The 14994-nt window shown below is 44.8% G+C and overlaps 1 protein-coding gene across 1 annotated transcript in view; it reads right to left on the bottom strand.

The window, feature by feature from the left end:
* The window catches only part of LOC119386800 (diuretic hormone receptor), a 182058-nt gene that overhangs the window by 46046 nt on the left and 121018 nt on the right, over positions 1-14994 (bottom strand). Inside the window, exon 2 of the mRNA XM_037654076.2 lies at positions 791-909. Within this exon, the coding sequence (XP_037510004.1) occupies positions 791-802 (12 nt within the window). The 5' untranslated portion in view covers positions 803-909. The remainder of the gene's footprint in view (positions 1-790; positions 910-14994) is intronic.

Raw genomic sequence — 14994 nt, 5'->3', positions numbered from 1 at the left:
AATCGACCGCAACTGTAACATGTTTCCCGGTCATAACCTTCGGTTACAGTGCTTACAACTCGCGCCGTAAATTTTGTTCCTGCTCACGAACAATGCATCTACAACGCAGTGGAAACCCTGGTATTGGAAGCTTTGAAGCTGAGCGTTTACAAACCGCTCTGATCAGGTCAATATTTGGCAACGGTCTAGTTGTGCTGAACATAGAGTTTCCTACAATACATACTAGAGCGAACTCTGGCGCTAGGGTCTATGGGAGCTGCAACGCATGGTGCTTCAGCCAGCATGGGAATCATGGGTAGTACACGGATTTGTCTAAACTTCGTCCTTTCGGCTCCGTTTGGCTCCGCGTTGCCTGCATCCGCTTTGTCGTAAAACGAAGTTCAGCAAAAGTCAGCAGTTCCACGTTACCAATTTAATTATTTTAGGCTCACCAATACAAGTCTCGTCACGAAGTTCACAATGGTTTATTCTTTCATACGAAACGAACGCCAAACCACAGCAATAAACAAAGCCACAAGTGCGTTTGAAGCCGTAAGCACGAAGATTAGGCAAATCCGTGAACTACACATCATTCCCATGGTGGCTGAACGATCGCAGTGCCAGAGTCCCCTCAAGGTAATTTTAGGAAACTCTATGGTGCCCAATACAGCCCGACCACCATTACATTGCAACTGTTTCTGTAACCCTCGTTTTCCATCATTTCCTCCAGAATGCAAATGTCCCTCATTATACCGGAGCATATAAACACGAAATTTCATAAAAAGTATGTTACAGCGCTTATATCACCTACCTTATTTTGCATTAGGTGTCACAGCGTAGACGATTCGATGTACGATTTTCGTTGCGGATTGTGATCCCTTTAGTTCACGCGAAACCAGGAGCCTCTTTTTTGCCTCGTCATGGCTGTACCTGCAGAAAAAGTGTGAGCTGTATTTTAAAGGCTGCTACTGAAATAAAACTGTGACAGTCCTATTTTATAATCTGGTTCTCAAATAATAAGCTGAGCTGTACGCTGCACGCACCACTACTGTTACCAAGATATTTACATACACGGTGCACTCACAGAAAAGATCGAGTCAAAAGGGCGTCTTTTTGACCCGCAACAATAATCGTCATCCCGCTTGCTTGCGTTTTCCTTTCTTGAAAACTCGGCGCTGGCCATTTTCCTACCAAGAATGCTATGTAACGCTGATACCGAACATGCCATTCGTCCTAAGTGCGCCTGTTCGGCCAATGCGTTGCATTGAAACAATTGTACACCGTGGAGCGGCGCTTGAAGGAATTTCTTGTTTTACTGGTGCCATAGTCTCTACAAGTTTGCTCGTGGCTGTACATAAATGCCGTACATATATACAGACGTGCGGAGAAAAAGGGACGTAACTTGAAACGAAATCGAGGAAAGCCATTGGTATTTATATTGACTGCCACGTGCGGTAATGGTGTACATGCGAGAAGGCAACGGTATTTTTAGCTACCCCTTATGAGATACATTGCACTAACATTCATAGAGATATTTAAGTAGACTGTATGCGTTACATAGAACTACCGTATATAGTGCATTACGCGTCATGCTTTTATCGTATGCGCCTGCGTATAGAGAATCCGAATAAAACGGTTAATATGTGGTCATACGCGGTCCGGTATTAAAGCCCGTGACACACGTTAATAAAAATAACATGCTTTGTAAGCATAACTCATCTTTACGTTTCACACATATGATGTTTAGGCAAAATGGATTGTTGTTGCCGGAAAAACATTAATGTCGAAGAATGAACGTGCATATTGTCCGTATTCACATGACGGATTAAATTTAGCAGGATATTGTGCCCATCAGAACGTTAAGTGTGAAAAACGCTGCAAGATAGCTGAAATCATATGCGGTGAGCAATACGGAAGTCGTACATATTGATACCCGCATTTTCATCAATACCAGACGGGACCACAACAACAACCGTATGAGTGTGACAGGCGCGCCCGCTAAGGGCTAGTCGTCACCGATTTGAGTAAATACAAATGAACAGGAACAAAAAATGCAACATTCTTTATACTAACATTTTATTTGGCTCTCTCTGACGACCGACATGATGCAAATCAGGGCTAGTATAGCGCCCAGTAACGCGCGACATTTGAACAAATCAATGCAGCACGTCACGGATGTTAAATATGGTGATATTTAAAATACTTCTCGATTGTGCGCGGCCGTGCTTTCCGTTCAAATTAAGTTTATTTTATTCATGAACCTGTACGCGACGGGGATAGGAGATATGGGAATTCAGGCTTCGTTCAGCAATGTAAGGTTTCCTGTTATCCTTCTTTGTCGCTCAACATCGGAATCCATAGACCATGAAAAAAACAAAATGGCGACGTAGCTATGAGAGCAAAGAAGCTGCAGCAAAGCTTACACAGGCCGAATGTTACGCCAGTTGCTAGGGGTTTCCGACTTCCTGTTAGGATAAAAAAAAATAAAGCTTAAAAAGAAAACAGCCAGAAAGCTACTTTCAGCCGCGCGTGCGTGCCTTAGTATTTTTTTTTTTTTCACATAAACCGGAAATGCCCCTACTTCCCTACAAAACGTGAAAGAAAGAGCGCACATTTTTTTCACAATCGGCGAACTCACTTCCGCTGGTCCTTGCACTTAATTGATGCCTGCTGAAGCTCAAATTGATATGATTGAATGTAACCTTGATGATCCGTGCCTGCGCCCACATTGTAGTTACAGTTTGAACGCGGCTCGATCTACGTAAATTCGTTTCCTTTTGTCGCTTCGGCCACAATTTAACAAAGAAAAAGAGCTTTCCTTTTCCGTTTACTTCAGTGAAGGCACAAGGATCGTTACCGTTATTCTTCCCTTCTTCCTATTTGTGCTTTCTCGTCGACCCAGGCCAACCACACACGCAGCGGTTCGCTGGCATGAGGCCTTGAGGCAAATCAATAATGTTTTCGAAAGGCGCCAATGGCGTGAAGCTGCCGAACGTGGGAGCGATACATTAGAAGGTTTCGCTCTACGATATTGCTGAGAGCCCGTGCTGGTCACCAGAAGAAATGAAACAAAAATTTAAAAAATATGCCCCAATAAGCGTGTTTATAGGCTCTAAATAGGCCCTCTGAGTAGGACCTGCAGTAAAATTGGCACCGCTTTCAATATCCCCGGCAGGACGACTGCACAATTTTATTGCGAAACTCTCTTTATTCAAGGCCGCTGCAAGGGGACCATTGGTCAAATTCTTGTCGAAGTTTTATGAAATTTTTCGGCGAATAAGGTAACTTAGTTCTCCAAACAAAGCAAGTAGTTTAGTGCATATTAAGTGTTGTCCTGCTCAGCTTGAAGTCATGGGTTCGATTACTGCCGTGGCCTCTCGTTTGGATACCGGTTATATACAGGAGCGATTGTATACCGAGTCCTGTTTATTTAAACATCCATTTCGTCATGTTGCTGCATCCTGAACAATAACTTCGATTAAAAGTGTTACTCAGCTTGCCAGTCCATCATACACGTTAAGTTCTCGTTTGATTTTTTTTTTGTAGGAAAAATAGTTAAAACTTCGTGTGCTGTAACGCGGTGATTGCCGAAACGCGCTGTTTTGTAAGAATGGAATAATTATGCGCGTATTCAAACATTCTTCAGGCTGCATCCCACAATGGCGCTTCGATGAAATTTTCTATATTTCCACACACGCTTACTTCATTTTTATGCGATCGGCCTTTACCCACAGAAACTGCCATCCCAGCTCGGCGCAGGACGCGTCGCAATGTTTGCTAAACTTCGCGATAATTTTAGTGTGTTCTAATAAGATTGCGCGCACGACGCGCGTGATCGAGTTTATCCTGGAACTATCGCGGGCACCGGCGGCAACGCTGGAACGTTCCATCACTCATACATAAACGGCAGCGTGTTCCGTTGACGATCAATTTATCGACGACCGGCAATTGTGCTTGCCGTTATCGCTGCACTTTGAGTGTTATACTTCTATTTCTTGGCACAAGTTCGCAATAAAGAGTTTTGTCTTTAGCAGTCTGACTGCCGCCTTCGTCACTGTCACAAGAACGTGACAATATGCGCCTTCTATCCTTTTATCTTTAGTTCTATTTCTTTATCTCTCTCTCTCTCTCTCTCTCTCTGTACTCGTTCTCTCGCCCATCAGAATTACCAAGGCGCTGAGCCGTGCTCCCAATTAGGGTTGCAGAAGTTGCGCCTTTTCCTTTCCTCAACCTCTCCTCCTCCTCCTCCTCCAGAATTATCACATCCCTCGCCGGACATATCGGCGCACGTGTTCTAGGAGCGAAGAAGTGGACGAAGAGGGCGCGTGCGGGTTCATGATGATGATAGTCTTCAGGTCACACCACGCGGTATAACGAAATGCTTAACAGCTCCGCTGGAAAATAATTATAGGCGTATGTAAATATTAACCTGTGCTGGTATTCTTTCTCTCCTTAGTACGTATATTGATGCAGACGAGGCAGTTTGCTTTTCTATATTCTGTCATTGGCCGCGCTTCCCTGAGAACCATGATTATAAACCCGAAGCAACGAAGATGTCCTTCATACGGGCATGTGTTGGCAGAGCGGTAACAGTCAGACAAAAACGGCAATGTAGGTAATGACAGCTTTACTAAAGGCTATTAAATCTGAAGCATTTCTTAGCGAACGAAAGGCACTTTGACCCTTTTATATCCTTCTATATAGCCGTCTAACATCTTGGTCGTAGAAGTGTGATCTGGATAGCCCACCCTCGTACATCTGGGTGCTCTCCTCGCCGCCTCCTTTACTTATTCTGTGCCAAAATTTGCGTAAGAGGACATGTGTGTATGAGGAATATGACTGGTCGGTCATGGAATCAATAACCTGACATGCGCGCCGCGTACGTCATGAAACATTTTCCCCCCGTCACGCGTGGCGCATACCTGCATTCTACGATTACTGGTATGCGCCATAGGTGAAAGCCAAGAACAGAGAAACTAGACAGATAATGTTCCATGACACAATTATACCTGCTGAGGCTTTAGGAGCAACAAGTGGGGTAGGATTATAAGCCATGCCATAGGGTGGGTTTCGGCTTAATTTCGACCACCTGCGGTTGTTTAGGCGCGCTTAAATTTAAGCACACCGGAGGAGGAGTAAGAAGGAAAGGCGCGAAAGGCAGGGAGGTCAACCAGACGTGCGTCCGGTTTGCTACCCTAAACTGGGCGGAAGGGATGAAAGGATTAAAAGAAAAAAATAACAGGGAAGAAAGCACTGTGAGTCTAAGTACATGCGTGCCTGTCCATTACGTGCCCACAAGCGATCGCTCAACCCGAATGTTTCAGTATCGTCCTCATCTAACTGTTACCACCGTGGCCGGGAATCCAATTCGTGCCCTCGAGGTTAGCAGTGCGACACCTGATGTGATCAGCTACCACGGCGGGTAATTTTATAGTACACATTGCATGGGTTAAGCAACTGAAGGGGGTGTCGTTTGATATAGTTGGCGATTTTAATGGTTTTATTCTAGCAAACGAACGCGCTGCAATGAGTCTCACCAAGCAAATACGCGGTCCAGATGGTCAGCGCACCATGTGCACACAACTACACAATTTACAGAAACACCCCGAAGGTCGCGGGATCGAATCCCGGCCGCGGCGGCTGCATTTTCGATGGAGGCGAAAATGTTTGAGGCCCGTGTACTTAGATTTAGGTGCACGTTAAAAAACCCCAGGTGGTCGAAATTTCCGGAGCCCTCCACTACGGCGTCTCTCATAATCATATGGTGGTTTTGGGACGTTAAACCCCAGATATTATTATTAATTTACAGAAACACGCCGATTCTAATTGCAAGACGTGGCACGTGGCATAGCTCCTCGTTGATTGCTTCGCGTGAAATCGATTCCCAAAGGGCGTGAGATTGGCCTGAATTTTTTGTCGCAGTTATGTTACAGTCGTTAGAAAGACAAGCCCGCAAACAATATTCTTTCCGCAGCGTTCTATAGTATCAAAATCCAGCCTAATATGAGGAACACACGCTCGAATTTGAAAGTAAGAAATATTTCTTAAAGGGACCGAGAACTGATTTTTCTCGACCCATTTTCTTACGGCGCGACACAAAGATAACCCTTCGCAGTGTTTGTAGCTGCAGTAGTTAATCCCAAAAGCAAGCAGTTATTTTACAAGCAGTATTTTTCGATCTTAAAGGCTCTAAACACGGACGTACCTTTCCTCCAGCAACGCTGAGAATTGATAGCGATGCCGCCAGCCCTTCTCGCGATTTGTGAAAGCTAGCACTGTTCTGCTTTCGCAGGAGTTCCTGTAACTATGCCTAACCACCTTTATTTATAGCTTTTCAGCTATTTTTGAAAATAACAAGCTGTTACAATGAGATGATGCGGCATTTTACACCTCTGCATTTGTACCGCGTTGTGCGCATGCATCCAAGGTTGCCTGCGCCTGTGTGATGGGTGGCTTGTCCCGGTGTCGTTACTCTCTCGATGCACGAGACAAGCCAAGTCATCGAAAACGTCACTACGCATATGCGTGGCCGCGCCGAGTAGCATCGCGCGTCATTTCTGAGACGAAGTGTAGGTAGCAAAACTCTTTCGCTCCAGAATCTTAGCCACCTGTAAACTGTGCGCACGGTTGCATGAGCACGCTGAAAAGTTGCTCAGGATGCGCTGACTAGCATGAGATCATTATGACACGCGAAAGCAGCGCTACTCTAATGCATACCACTAACGCAGGCATATATGTACATTTTTATGGGGTAATACCTTTTAATATAAAGGACCGAACAATGTTTCAATTCTAACAAAAATATCGTCGACCTCTTACAGCAATCCACGGTAACGGGGGCGGGTTCATCGGATCGTTCATGTTTTTGCCACCAGAGGCACCACAGGTCATTTTTCGCGACTTAAATTTCAAATAAGAAATAAAAATATAAATCCATCTCTCACGAAAAAATAGGGTTGGTTTAAGTCAATGCGACGGACAATCTTTCCATCAGTGGAGTCATCTCATTTCATGTTCTGGGCAGGTGTCGGTCCCATTTATTGCAAACTAAAATATAAAAACAACGCGTGCACGGTCCTACGCTGGTTCGGCAGAAATCCATGAATTTTAGGCATCCGGTGTCACCGCACTTTCACTTCCCTTTCAACGAATCTCGACGTCGAAATAACAACAGCGATCGACATTTCGCCCGAAAAAAGTTCGCTCTTAGCAGACGCTGCCATTGGTCATAGCTCATTGCAGCCTTTTCTCCTCAGAGAAAATACCACCTTATGCGTGCAACACGAATATGTTGCTGGTAATACTTTCTTTTTCTTTTGAAAAACTTCAGGAGCGCCTTGTTTTCGAAGAACAGCAAGGCACGCAGGTTTCCTAAAGCGAACGTAAATTGCAGGGTTTTTGTCGACAGTAAATCTCCCTGAGGGAAAGCCGTAGCCCTAGCGCTATCTTGGAAGCGCGGAATTACTGCTGTCTCGCGTTGCGAGAGAACGCGGATATTGCAAGAAAGAAAGAAAGAAAGAAAGAAAGAAAGAAAGAAAGAAAGAAAGAAAGCACTTGGTGTATAAAGAATATCTTTAAGGGCAGAATCGCTATTCCTGGTGCTTTTTTTTTTTACCCCAACAGGTGACATGAAAACACCATGTGTTTTTCTATTTTGCTGCAACGATGCGCTATTCATTTTCCACGATATGAACAAAGTTTTTGCCACTATACTGTTCATACAAACATGATAAAGAAATAAGTGAAGTCAGCTATATCTTAAATGCTGAAGATTTCTTGGCTATCTATCTATCTATCTATCTATCTATCTATCTATCTATCTATCTATCTATCTATCTATCTATCTATCTATCTATCTATCTATCTATCTATCTATCTATCTATCTATCTATCTATCTATCTATCTATCTATCTATCTATCTATCTATCTATCTATCTATCTATCTATCTATCTATGTCTGTTCACAGCGCGAAAAGTTTCGCACCTAGCCACGGCTAGTTACCGCCCCAATGCCGCTGCTTTGAAAACAGCTTATATAAAGCACCATTCAAGTGAAAATGTCAACCCCTAAAGGTTTACGATGGTGCAAACAGGCTTCGCCAAGACCAGGAGGTTTGCCTCTGAGTGTGACCTTTGCCAGAGACGCTGCACGGAGAGAAAAATGCGATAGTCGGCGCTGGTAACGAGAATCACCCCGAAGCGTTTGTAATTTTTCGCAAGTATAAAGAAGCTGCTTATTTACAGAAAGTTCACAGAATTCAATGACGAGTTAATGCTGTTCTGTTTGACTGTTTAACTGCACTGTCGTTTTAACGATGCTCTTACTGCAGTTTCGCGCAGTATTGCAGTCACAGGCGAGAACATTTTTCTCCATGGATAGATTCAAGCCTGCCAGCTGTTTCCGGTTATGTAGCGTAGTGCTCGCGTGAATTACAGTTGAATAGCTGCCTAATTCAAGTCAACGGGTGCTGCCATGCAAAAGTTTACGCGAGAAAACTTTATTTGTAAGCACTGCTCACTCTTTCCAGAAAATATTTGCTCAACTAACTCAGCAAACCAGTTGCGAAAAACGATGTTCTCCCCATTCAGCCTGTCGAAATGTTGGCCGGCTTCAGTTTCTCGTGTCATTTTTTGATTTTGTTCTCTTCCATCTTTCTGTGATCCCTGCGTTTCTTCTGGATATCAGCGAACTCAACGCACTGATAAATTTGTTGTTCCCCTGTGTTTTCTATCACTATATTACACTGGGATCGATGGATCCAAAATTTTATTAAAAGTCCTGAGGTGCGCGACTCAGCGCGCAGCAAATTGCTCCGCCGCTGGGTCAGTCAGGCCAAGGGCGATTTTATTTTCAGGTTTCTGAAGAGCCGCAGGGAGCGGGATCGAGGTGTCCACGAAGCTGAAAAGGGTAATGTCTAGCGTCATACCAGGCATTTTCCCAGACTGCCCTGCGTGCATTCCTCGTCGCAAGACAGCTGCACGTGTAGGCCCAAGAGAAAAGTGGTCACGCCGACAAGTTGAAGAACTTTAAAAGGCACATCAACTGCCTGTGCAAGATCACAAAGATCACGAAGAAAAGAACTTCACAAGCGTAATGGCCATGCTACCGTCTTCGAACCGCCTCGAAGTGAGCCGTTCATGCCAGCCGTTCACGCGATGAAGGAACACCACTCACAGCAGGAACTGCGCCTGCGCGAGACCCGCCACGCGCTCCTACGTCCCATTTAATAGTGGACCGCTGTGCATATCTAACACCGTATTCGGGCATAATAAGAAAAGAGAAGCCATCTTGAAATCATAGTTCTGACTTGGCGAGAAAGTGTAATTTAAGGCGGTTCAATTTAAAGAATGAACAGGCACAAAAACAATCTAATTACATTGGTAGTGTTTAATGTGTCTACTGTAATGTCTTGCTACTGACATGCGTTTAGAGTGGTTGTTAATATGTGGCTAAGCTTTTGTGTGCCGTAAGTAGTGCGCGATAAAGAAATTGTCCAGGGAAGTTTACATCGATAGAAGTAAATGTTTCGTGCATGATGCAGATTCGCAAGTGCCAGAAATGTGTCAAACTTCCACGAATTTTCATTGTGGAAAAGCGATGTTACATAATTCTCACGCTCAGTCATTCCATTGCTTAGAAATGTAATAGCATTGGCGTCATGCAACAAAGTGTCATTCGGACGTTGCTAGGGAACCTGCATGCAAACCTTATTTTCTCTAGGCTTGCTATACAGCTTGTACTGTGATAGTACTACCGCACAGAACAATGACAATTTCTTTATCGTAGATTTAATTGCCTTGGTTTGAGAAACAGTATCAAATGTGCTTCTCATCTGTTTGAAGAGCCGATGAACGTTTCAAACTGAATGACAACTTATCTCATTTCGATGTAAAGTTATTTAGAGAAGCGCACAAAATTTCTGCAGTTTTAAAAGGTAGAGCATTTAATTTGCTCTGTAATGTACGCTCGTTGCGTTGCTGCTTAAAAAGCCCACGGTAGCTTTGTGGTGCCAGAAAAATTTCTGCACCACAATGCTTCCTCTGAATCTGTCATTGATGTCATCTCTCAGACTTGCTTTCCCTCGCAACCATCTCCTCGTCTCTCCCTCTCTCTCTCTCTAGCGTGAACTCTTGAGTAACTCAATCAGAATACACAAATTCACTGCATAGAGTCCTCTAAAAAAATCTAAAATATAAAAAAACACAATGTGCACCGATTATTTTAGGGGTGATACTCGCTTAAAATACGTCATCGTTATAACAGTCAGAATGGGCAGTGAGCGTGGCCATCTCCCTGACGATTCATATTATTTAAACGTTACTCAGGGTCACACTTATCAAAGTGCAGTGACGGCAAGGCATCAGCTCAGCGTGGGAATTTCAGGATATTTACTCTCCTCTAATAGGAGACAGGCCAGGCAGTCTGCCAGAACTTTAATATCCACCGCCGCCTACACCGACAAAAATAGCTAGACGGAAAAGCATAGATTTTGCGCGGCTGACGGATCAGCCAAGCAGCGCTAAATATCGCCGGCAAAGCGGTAACAGCTGCGGACCGGGTGCACTTATCTTCTGCAGCTATATAGTCCTTAACGCGCCAAAGACGTCTCGCTTTACGCATCACTCTGCGCAGAGCTTACGACGAGTGCCTTTTAGTGCTAAACTCAGACGAAGTGGAAGACGGCGAGCCCAAGCTGCGAAAATTTCGACATAGCAGTTTTCACTTTCGAAAGAGCGTAGTTAAAAGGGCAGAAAGGAAAGTTACAGATGCAGTCACTGCCATGTGCAGGAGAATTTATGAACTTCGCAGACCGGCTATGTTTTTTTTTATTGCTCGATGTAGGAGCGTAAAATGTTCGCGTAGCTCGAAGTTCATAACTTCTAAAGCTCACTTTTCTTTTATTTCAGCACAAAATTAGCGACAAGTCCTTCGAAAAACGTTTCCTCAAGGCGAAATAATATTAGGGAAAGCTGTGACAGATTGGGCGATGAAGTGGTTTCAAGTTATCTAGCACGTGCAATATAGAACGTATTACTGTCGAGCATAATTAAGCTTCCTTCCGCTGGAATACTAAAGTTGAGGGTTGGTTCGGTCGGTAGGGCGTGCGTGGAATATCTTACTCGAAAGAGGCCATTCTCGTTGTCAACATTTTATATTGTCATCGTTATGCTATTTCGTCGACCTTCTTAAGGAAACAGAAAGCATTATCCTACCCGCACCTTAATTGCCCTGGTTGAAAAAAAAGGCAAGCGCCATGAAATCAGCCGATATATGTGTAAAAGAAAATTCGACACTCATCGACATGCCGGTCAGCGCTGCGTTACTAAACACTAAATCACGAAATAACTTTCGAAGAAATCATGACACTGGTCTTACATTGTCTTTTGTGTTGTCTTGTGGTGCAATTGTAGAGGCGGTAGATGCATGCTGCTACAGAAGCGGCGGCACGGCAGTCGCTTCACTAGAACCAGGCAAGAAGGAAGAAGAACCGGTGTCGTCGAGCCGCGAGGCTCATAATGAGTGTCACTGGAAATATCGAAACCGGCAAGCCGAATCCCACGGAACTCGAAAACATCGAATGTCTCTTCCTTTCCCGATGCATCCAGCTGTCGCTCGAAAACCTGGTTTAACCGCGTTCAACCACGACAATTTTCTATTATTTGCATCCATCGCGATATTTAGCTCCAGGACAACACAAATTTTCTTTCTTTTTTTTTTTGAGAATCAACGCCGTCGACGCCGACACCGGAGCTTCTGTGACATGGGCTATTTAACGCTATCGCGTTAAAACTTTCCTTAGTGTCAATCCCTCGAGGTCTTTAATACCGATTGATGGTGTTGATCAACTAAAAGTGTAACAATAATCCAGTTATTATGACACATTACACGAATGATGTTCGATAGGAGGGTAATCTATGGACGGGCCCGGTTTTTATAGGCAAACCCACTTGCCAACTTAGCCAACATGTTGGTGCCAATGAAAGCACGCCGGAGTGACACTTGTAGAGTTCAATTCAAGTGTGGTAATTATACAATAAATTAAAGTCAAAGCGGAGGAAAAAAATCACAGCATATCCACGGAGTGAATGATGATGAGTGGGCGAAGCTGCGGAGGTTCATCGGTAAACCGTGAATCTTCCGTGAATTCTGCCCAGTACATCATCACCGACGTGAGATCGGGCGCGTTTATACTAAAGGTTCGATGAGTTATGACGACTTGCAGCTCACTTTAATTTTACAGGTACGCTTTGAATTTTCATTGTTTAGAAAACCATTGCTTTAGAAAACATCTGGCGTCTTTCGTTAAGCAGCTGGCGGCTTTTCGTTTTGCTTTAGAAACATCTGGCGTTCTTTCGTTTTGCTTTTAGAAAACATCTGGCGTCTTTCGTTGGTTTATTTCATCAATCAACGGCGTTTTGAACAAAATTTTTATTGTTTAATCACGCACAGGAAAAATCTCACCAGGCACTACCTTGGAGGTAAACAATGGCTGCTAATGGGAATGAGAGGCAGAAGAAGTCGGCTTTTAGCTAACACTTACACTTCTACTTCTACTAACGTTTCCTACTGGAACATGCCAATGGCTGCTAATGGGGAATGAGAGACAGAAGAATTCGGCTTTTAGTTAACGCGCACGCTGCGAATTTTTTATTGTTCAACAACGCACAGGAAAAATCTCCCACCGGCACCACCTTGGAGGTCAAGATCTGGTACTAGCGTTACGACTGGTTACGCACTACTACGACTACGAGGGACGAACGAGTGCCGCATTAAGGAGCTTCGCCCCTAAAAAATTACACCATCTCCCGCTAAAGGGGACCATGAGGCGATGCAAAGCCGGAGCACTTGCACGATAGCGTTCCGTTGGCGTTCGCTGGGCATGCTACCAACCTCGCGTCGTGGAACGCGAAGAGGAACCCTACGCGCGTCGTGTCTTCCCTCTAGCCTGGCCGTTAAATCTCACAGGGCGTGCGCGGAACGCGGTCTACAGGCGCGCGAGAGAGAGGTAGCGTATGAGAGGAGAGAGAGGGGGAGGGGACGCGCATGCGCTGGCCCTCATCGCGGCGCTGCGCAGGAGAGAATTTCAGCATGTCGAGCCCGCATTTCAGAGGAGTCAACCGAGGCAAGCGCTGGACTGAACGCGCCTAGCGCTCTACCACCTGAAGAAGAGAAGACTAGAGGAGGAGACATGCGTATGCGCCGTGAGAGCAGACGCGAGAACGCAGGAGAAGCGCAAGCAGGTGCTGGTAGAGAAGTGGAGAGAGTAACGCGCAGGTGTTGGAGAGAGGGAAGGAGAAGAGTTGTGCATGCGTATTGTGAGTGCGGACTACTACGCCGCGTGCGGATTACCACGCCGTGTGACATACCCCCGAGCAAGAGATACTTCGCATCTAAAATAGCTGGATTCTCCCGGTAGGGCCCGAACCCACTACCACTCTGTTACGCTTGCGACTCTATTCCAATTGGGCTACCACGGCGCCCGATTTCACTTTCTTGGTAAGTAAAGGAGGCGAAAACATACAGGACTCTACGTTGTGGTCTTTGGCTCTTTGTGATATGACTATGTTCATCTGCCCAAGAGCGCGTATAGCTCTTTTCTAACCCCAAATAAAGCGACAGGAAACTACGATACACTACAGTTACTGTGCCAACGACGTTGCTATAGTAGTCAGAAACTATTAAGGCCTTAGATGCCTTGTCAAACGCAAAAATTGACTGTCGGCGTCCCGCGGCGTAGGGCACAGCACGAGTGATGCGAAAAATCATCATCCCGTGATGACATCATAATATGACGTTATCATGACGTCACGCAACGCAATTATGTGTGACGTCATGGTGACGTCACAGAATTCTGGCGTGACGCCACGTGACGTAACGTCACATGCGCTCCTCACATGACACCGTAGTTTGTTTGAAAGGTGGGCCAATCACGGAGGCAGTGCAAAACCAGAGGAGGTGCCTCCGATCCTGGAGGCGGTGAAAAACCACGTTAGGGGCAGAAAGCATTCTGAGGGTAGCGGGGAGGATCAACACATCGACTGAGAAGAAATAGAAGATGGCTTTCGCCTTCGACTCGTGTTAGGTGAATCCACGTGGGACCCTGTGAGTTTTGTTTGCTCTATCTTGCTACGTCGCAACAGTAAGCTCAGCACGAATTTAATTTATTATGACCAACTGATAACTCAAGTTCATGGGCAGTGTTGCGTAACTGTAGCAAATCCAACTTAGTCGGTTCCACAACTTGCCAACAAAAAGAAAAGTAATTAGGAACCAGTGCAAAACTTATCGGCAGTTATATATTGGATTTTTCGAGGTCTAAGATGGCCATCGCCATTTCTCAATATGACGTTCCGATTAAATCGGTAAGTTAACCACTTGGCTACTAACTTCCAGGCGTTCTCTTTATAGCTAATGTACAAGTAGAGAGCAGGTCTTATTTTTTTCTGGAGATGTCGCGGGGCTTTCTTATGACCACTGTGGCCGTCTCTGCTGCTGTATGTGCTGGTTACTTATGAAACCTTAAAATATGGGCACACTTATGACGTGGCGATTGTCATTGCGGTGCAGGACTCCTCAGATTCACAAAAATACCTCACGCTTGTAGAATTCCTTGTAAGAGAGATGTCTGCAGCAGAAATGTTCGATCAGCATCAAACGAGACTCGATGCTGGCAATCACTGTAGCAAAACCAATTTGAAATTACAAACAATATCTACTTAGGAATTTTTTTATGAATTTGCGCTGTGCATTGTGACGTGTTTATATTTCGATGTGTATGTGTCCTGTTCGCGCTACAACAAAGCAGATGATGTCATACCAACAAGGGAATTTAGCCACCTGATTGCAACACAGATAATCAAACATGCATTAATGTTACTATCCAATCACTAGAGAGGAACGGCTGCACACGAGTGTGTTTTGAATGGACTGAGTAATAGAAACGCAACGCGGGACTACCGAAAAGAGTTGCATACTTGAGCGAGGCACGTGCTGTCTTGTAACCGTATCGAAT

The sequence above is a fragment of the Rhipicephalus sanguineus genome, chromosome 3 (assembly GCF_013339695.2).
Source record: "Rhipicephalus sanguineus isolate Rsan-2018 chromosome 3, BIME_Rsan_1.4, whole genome shotgun sequence".
Taxonomy (NCBI): Eukaryota; Metazoa; Arthropoda; class Arachnida; order Ixodida; family Ixodidae; genus Rhipicephalus; species Rhipicephalus sanguineus.
The sequence above is the reverse complement of the archived record's forward strand: the minus strand, read 5'-3'. Positions and strand labels throughout refer to the sequence as shown.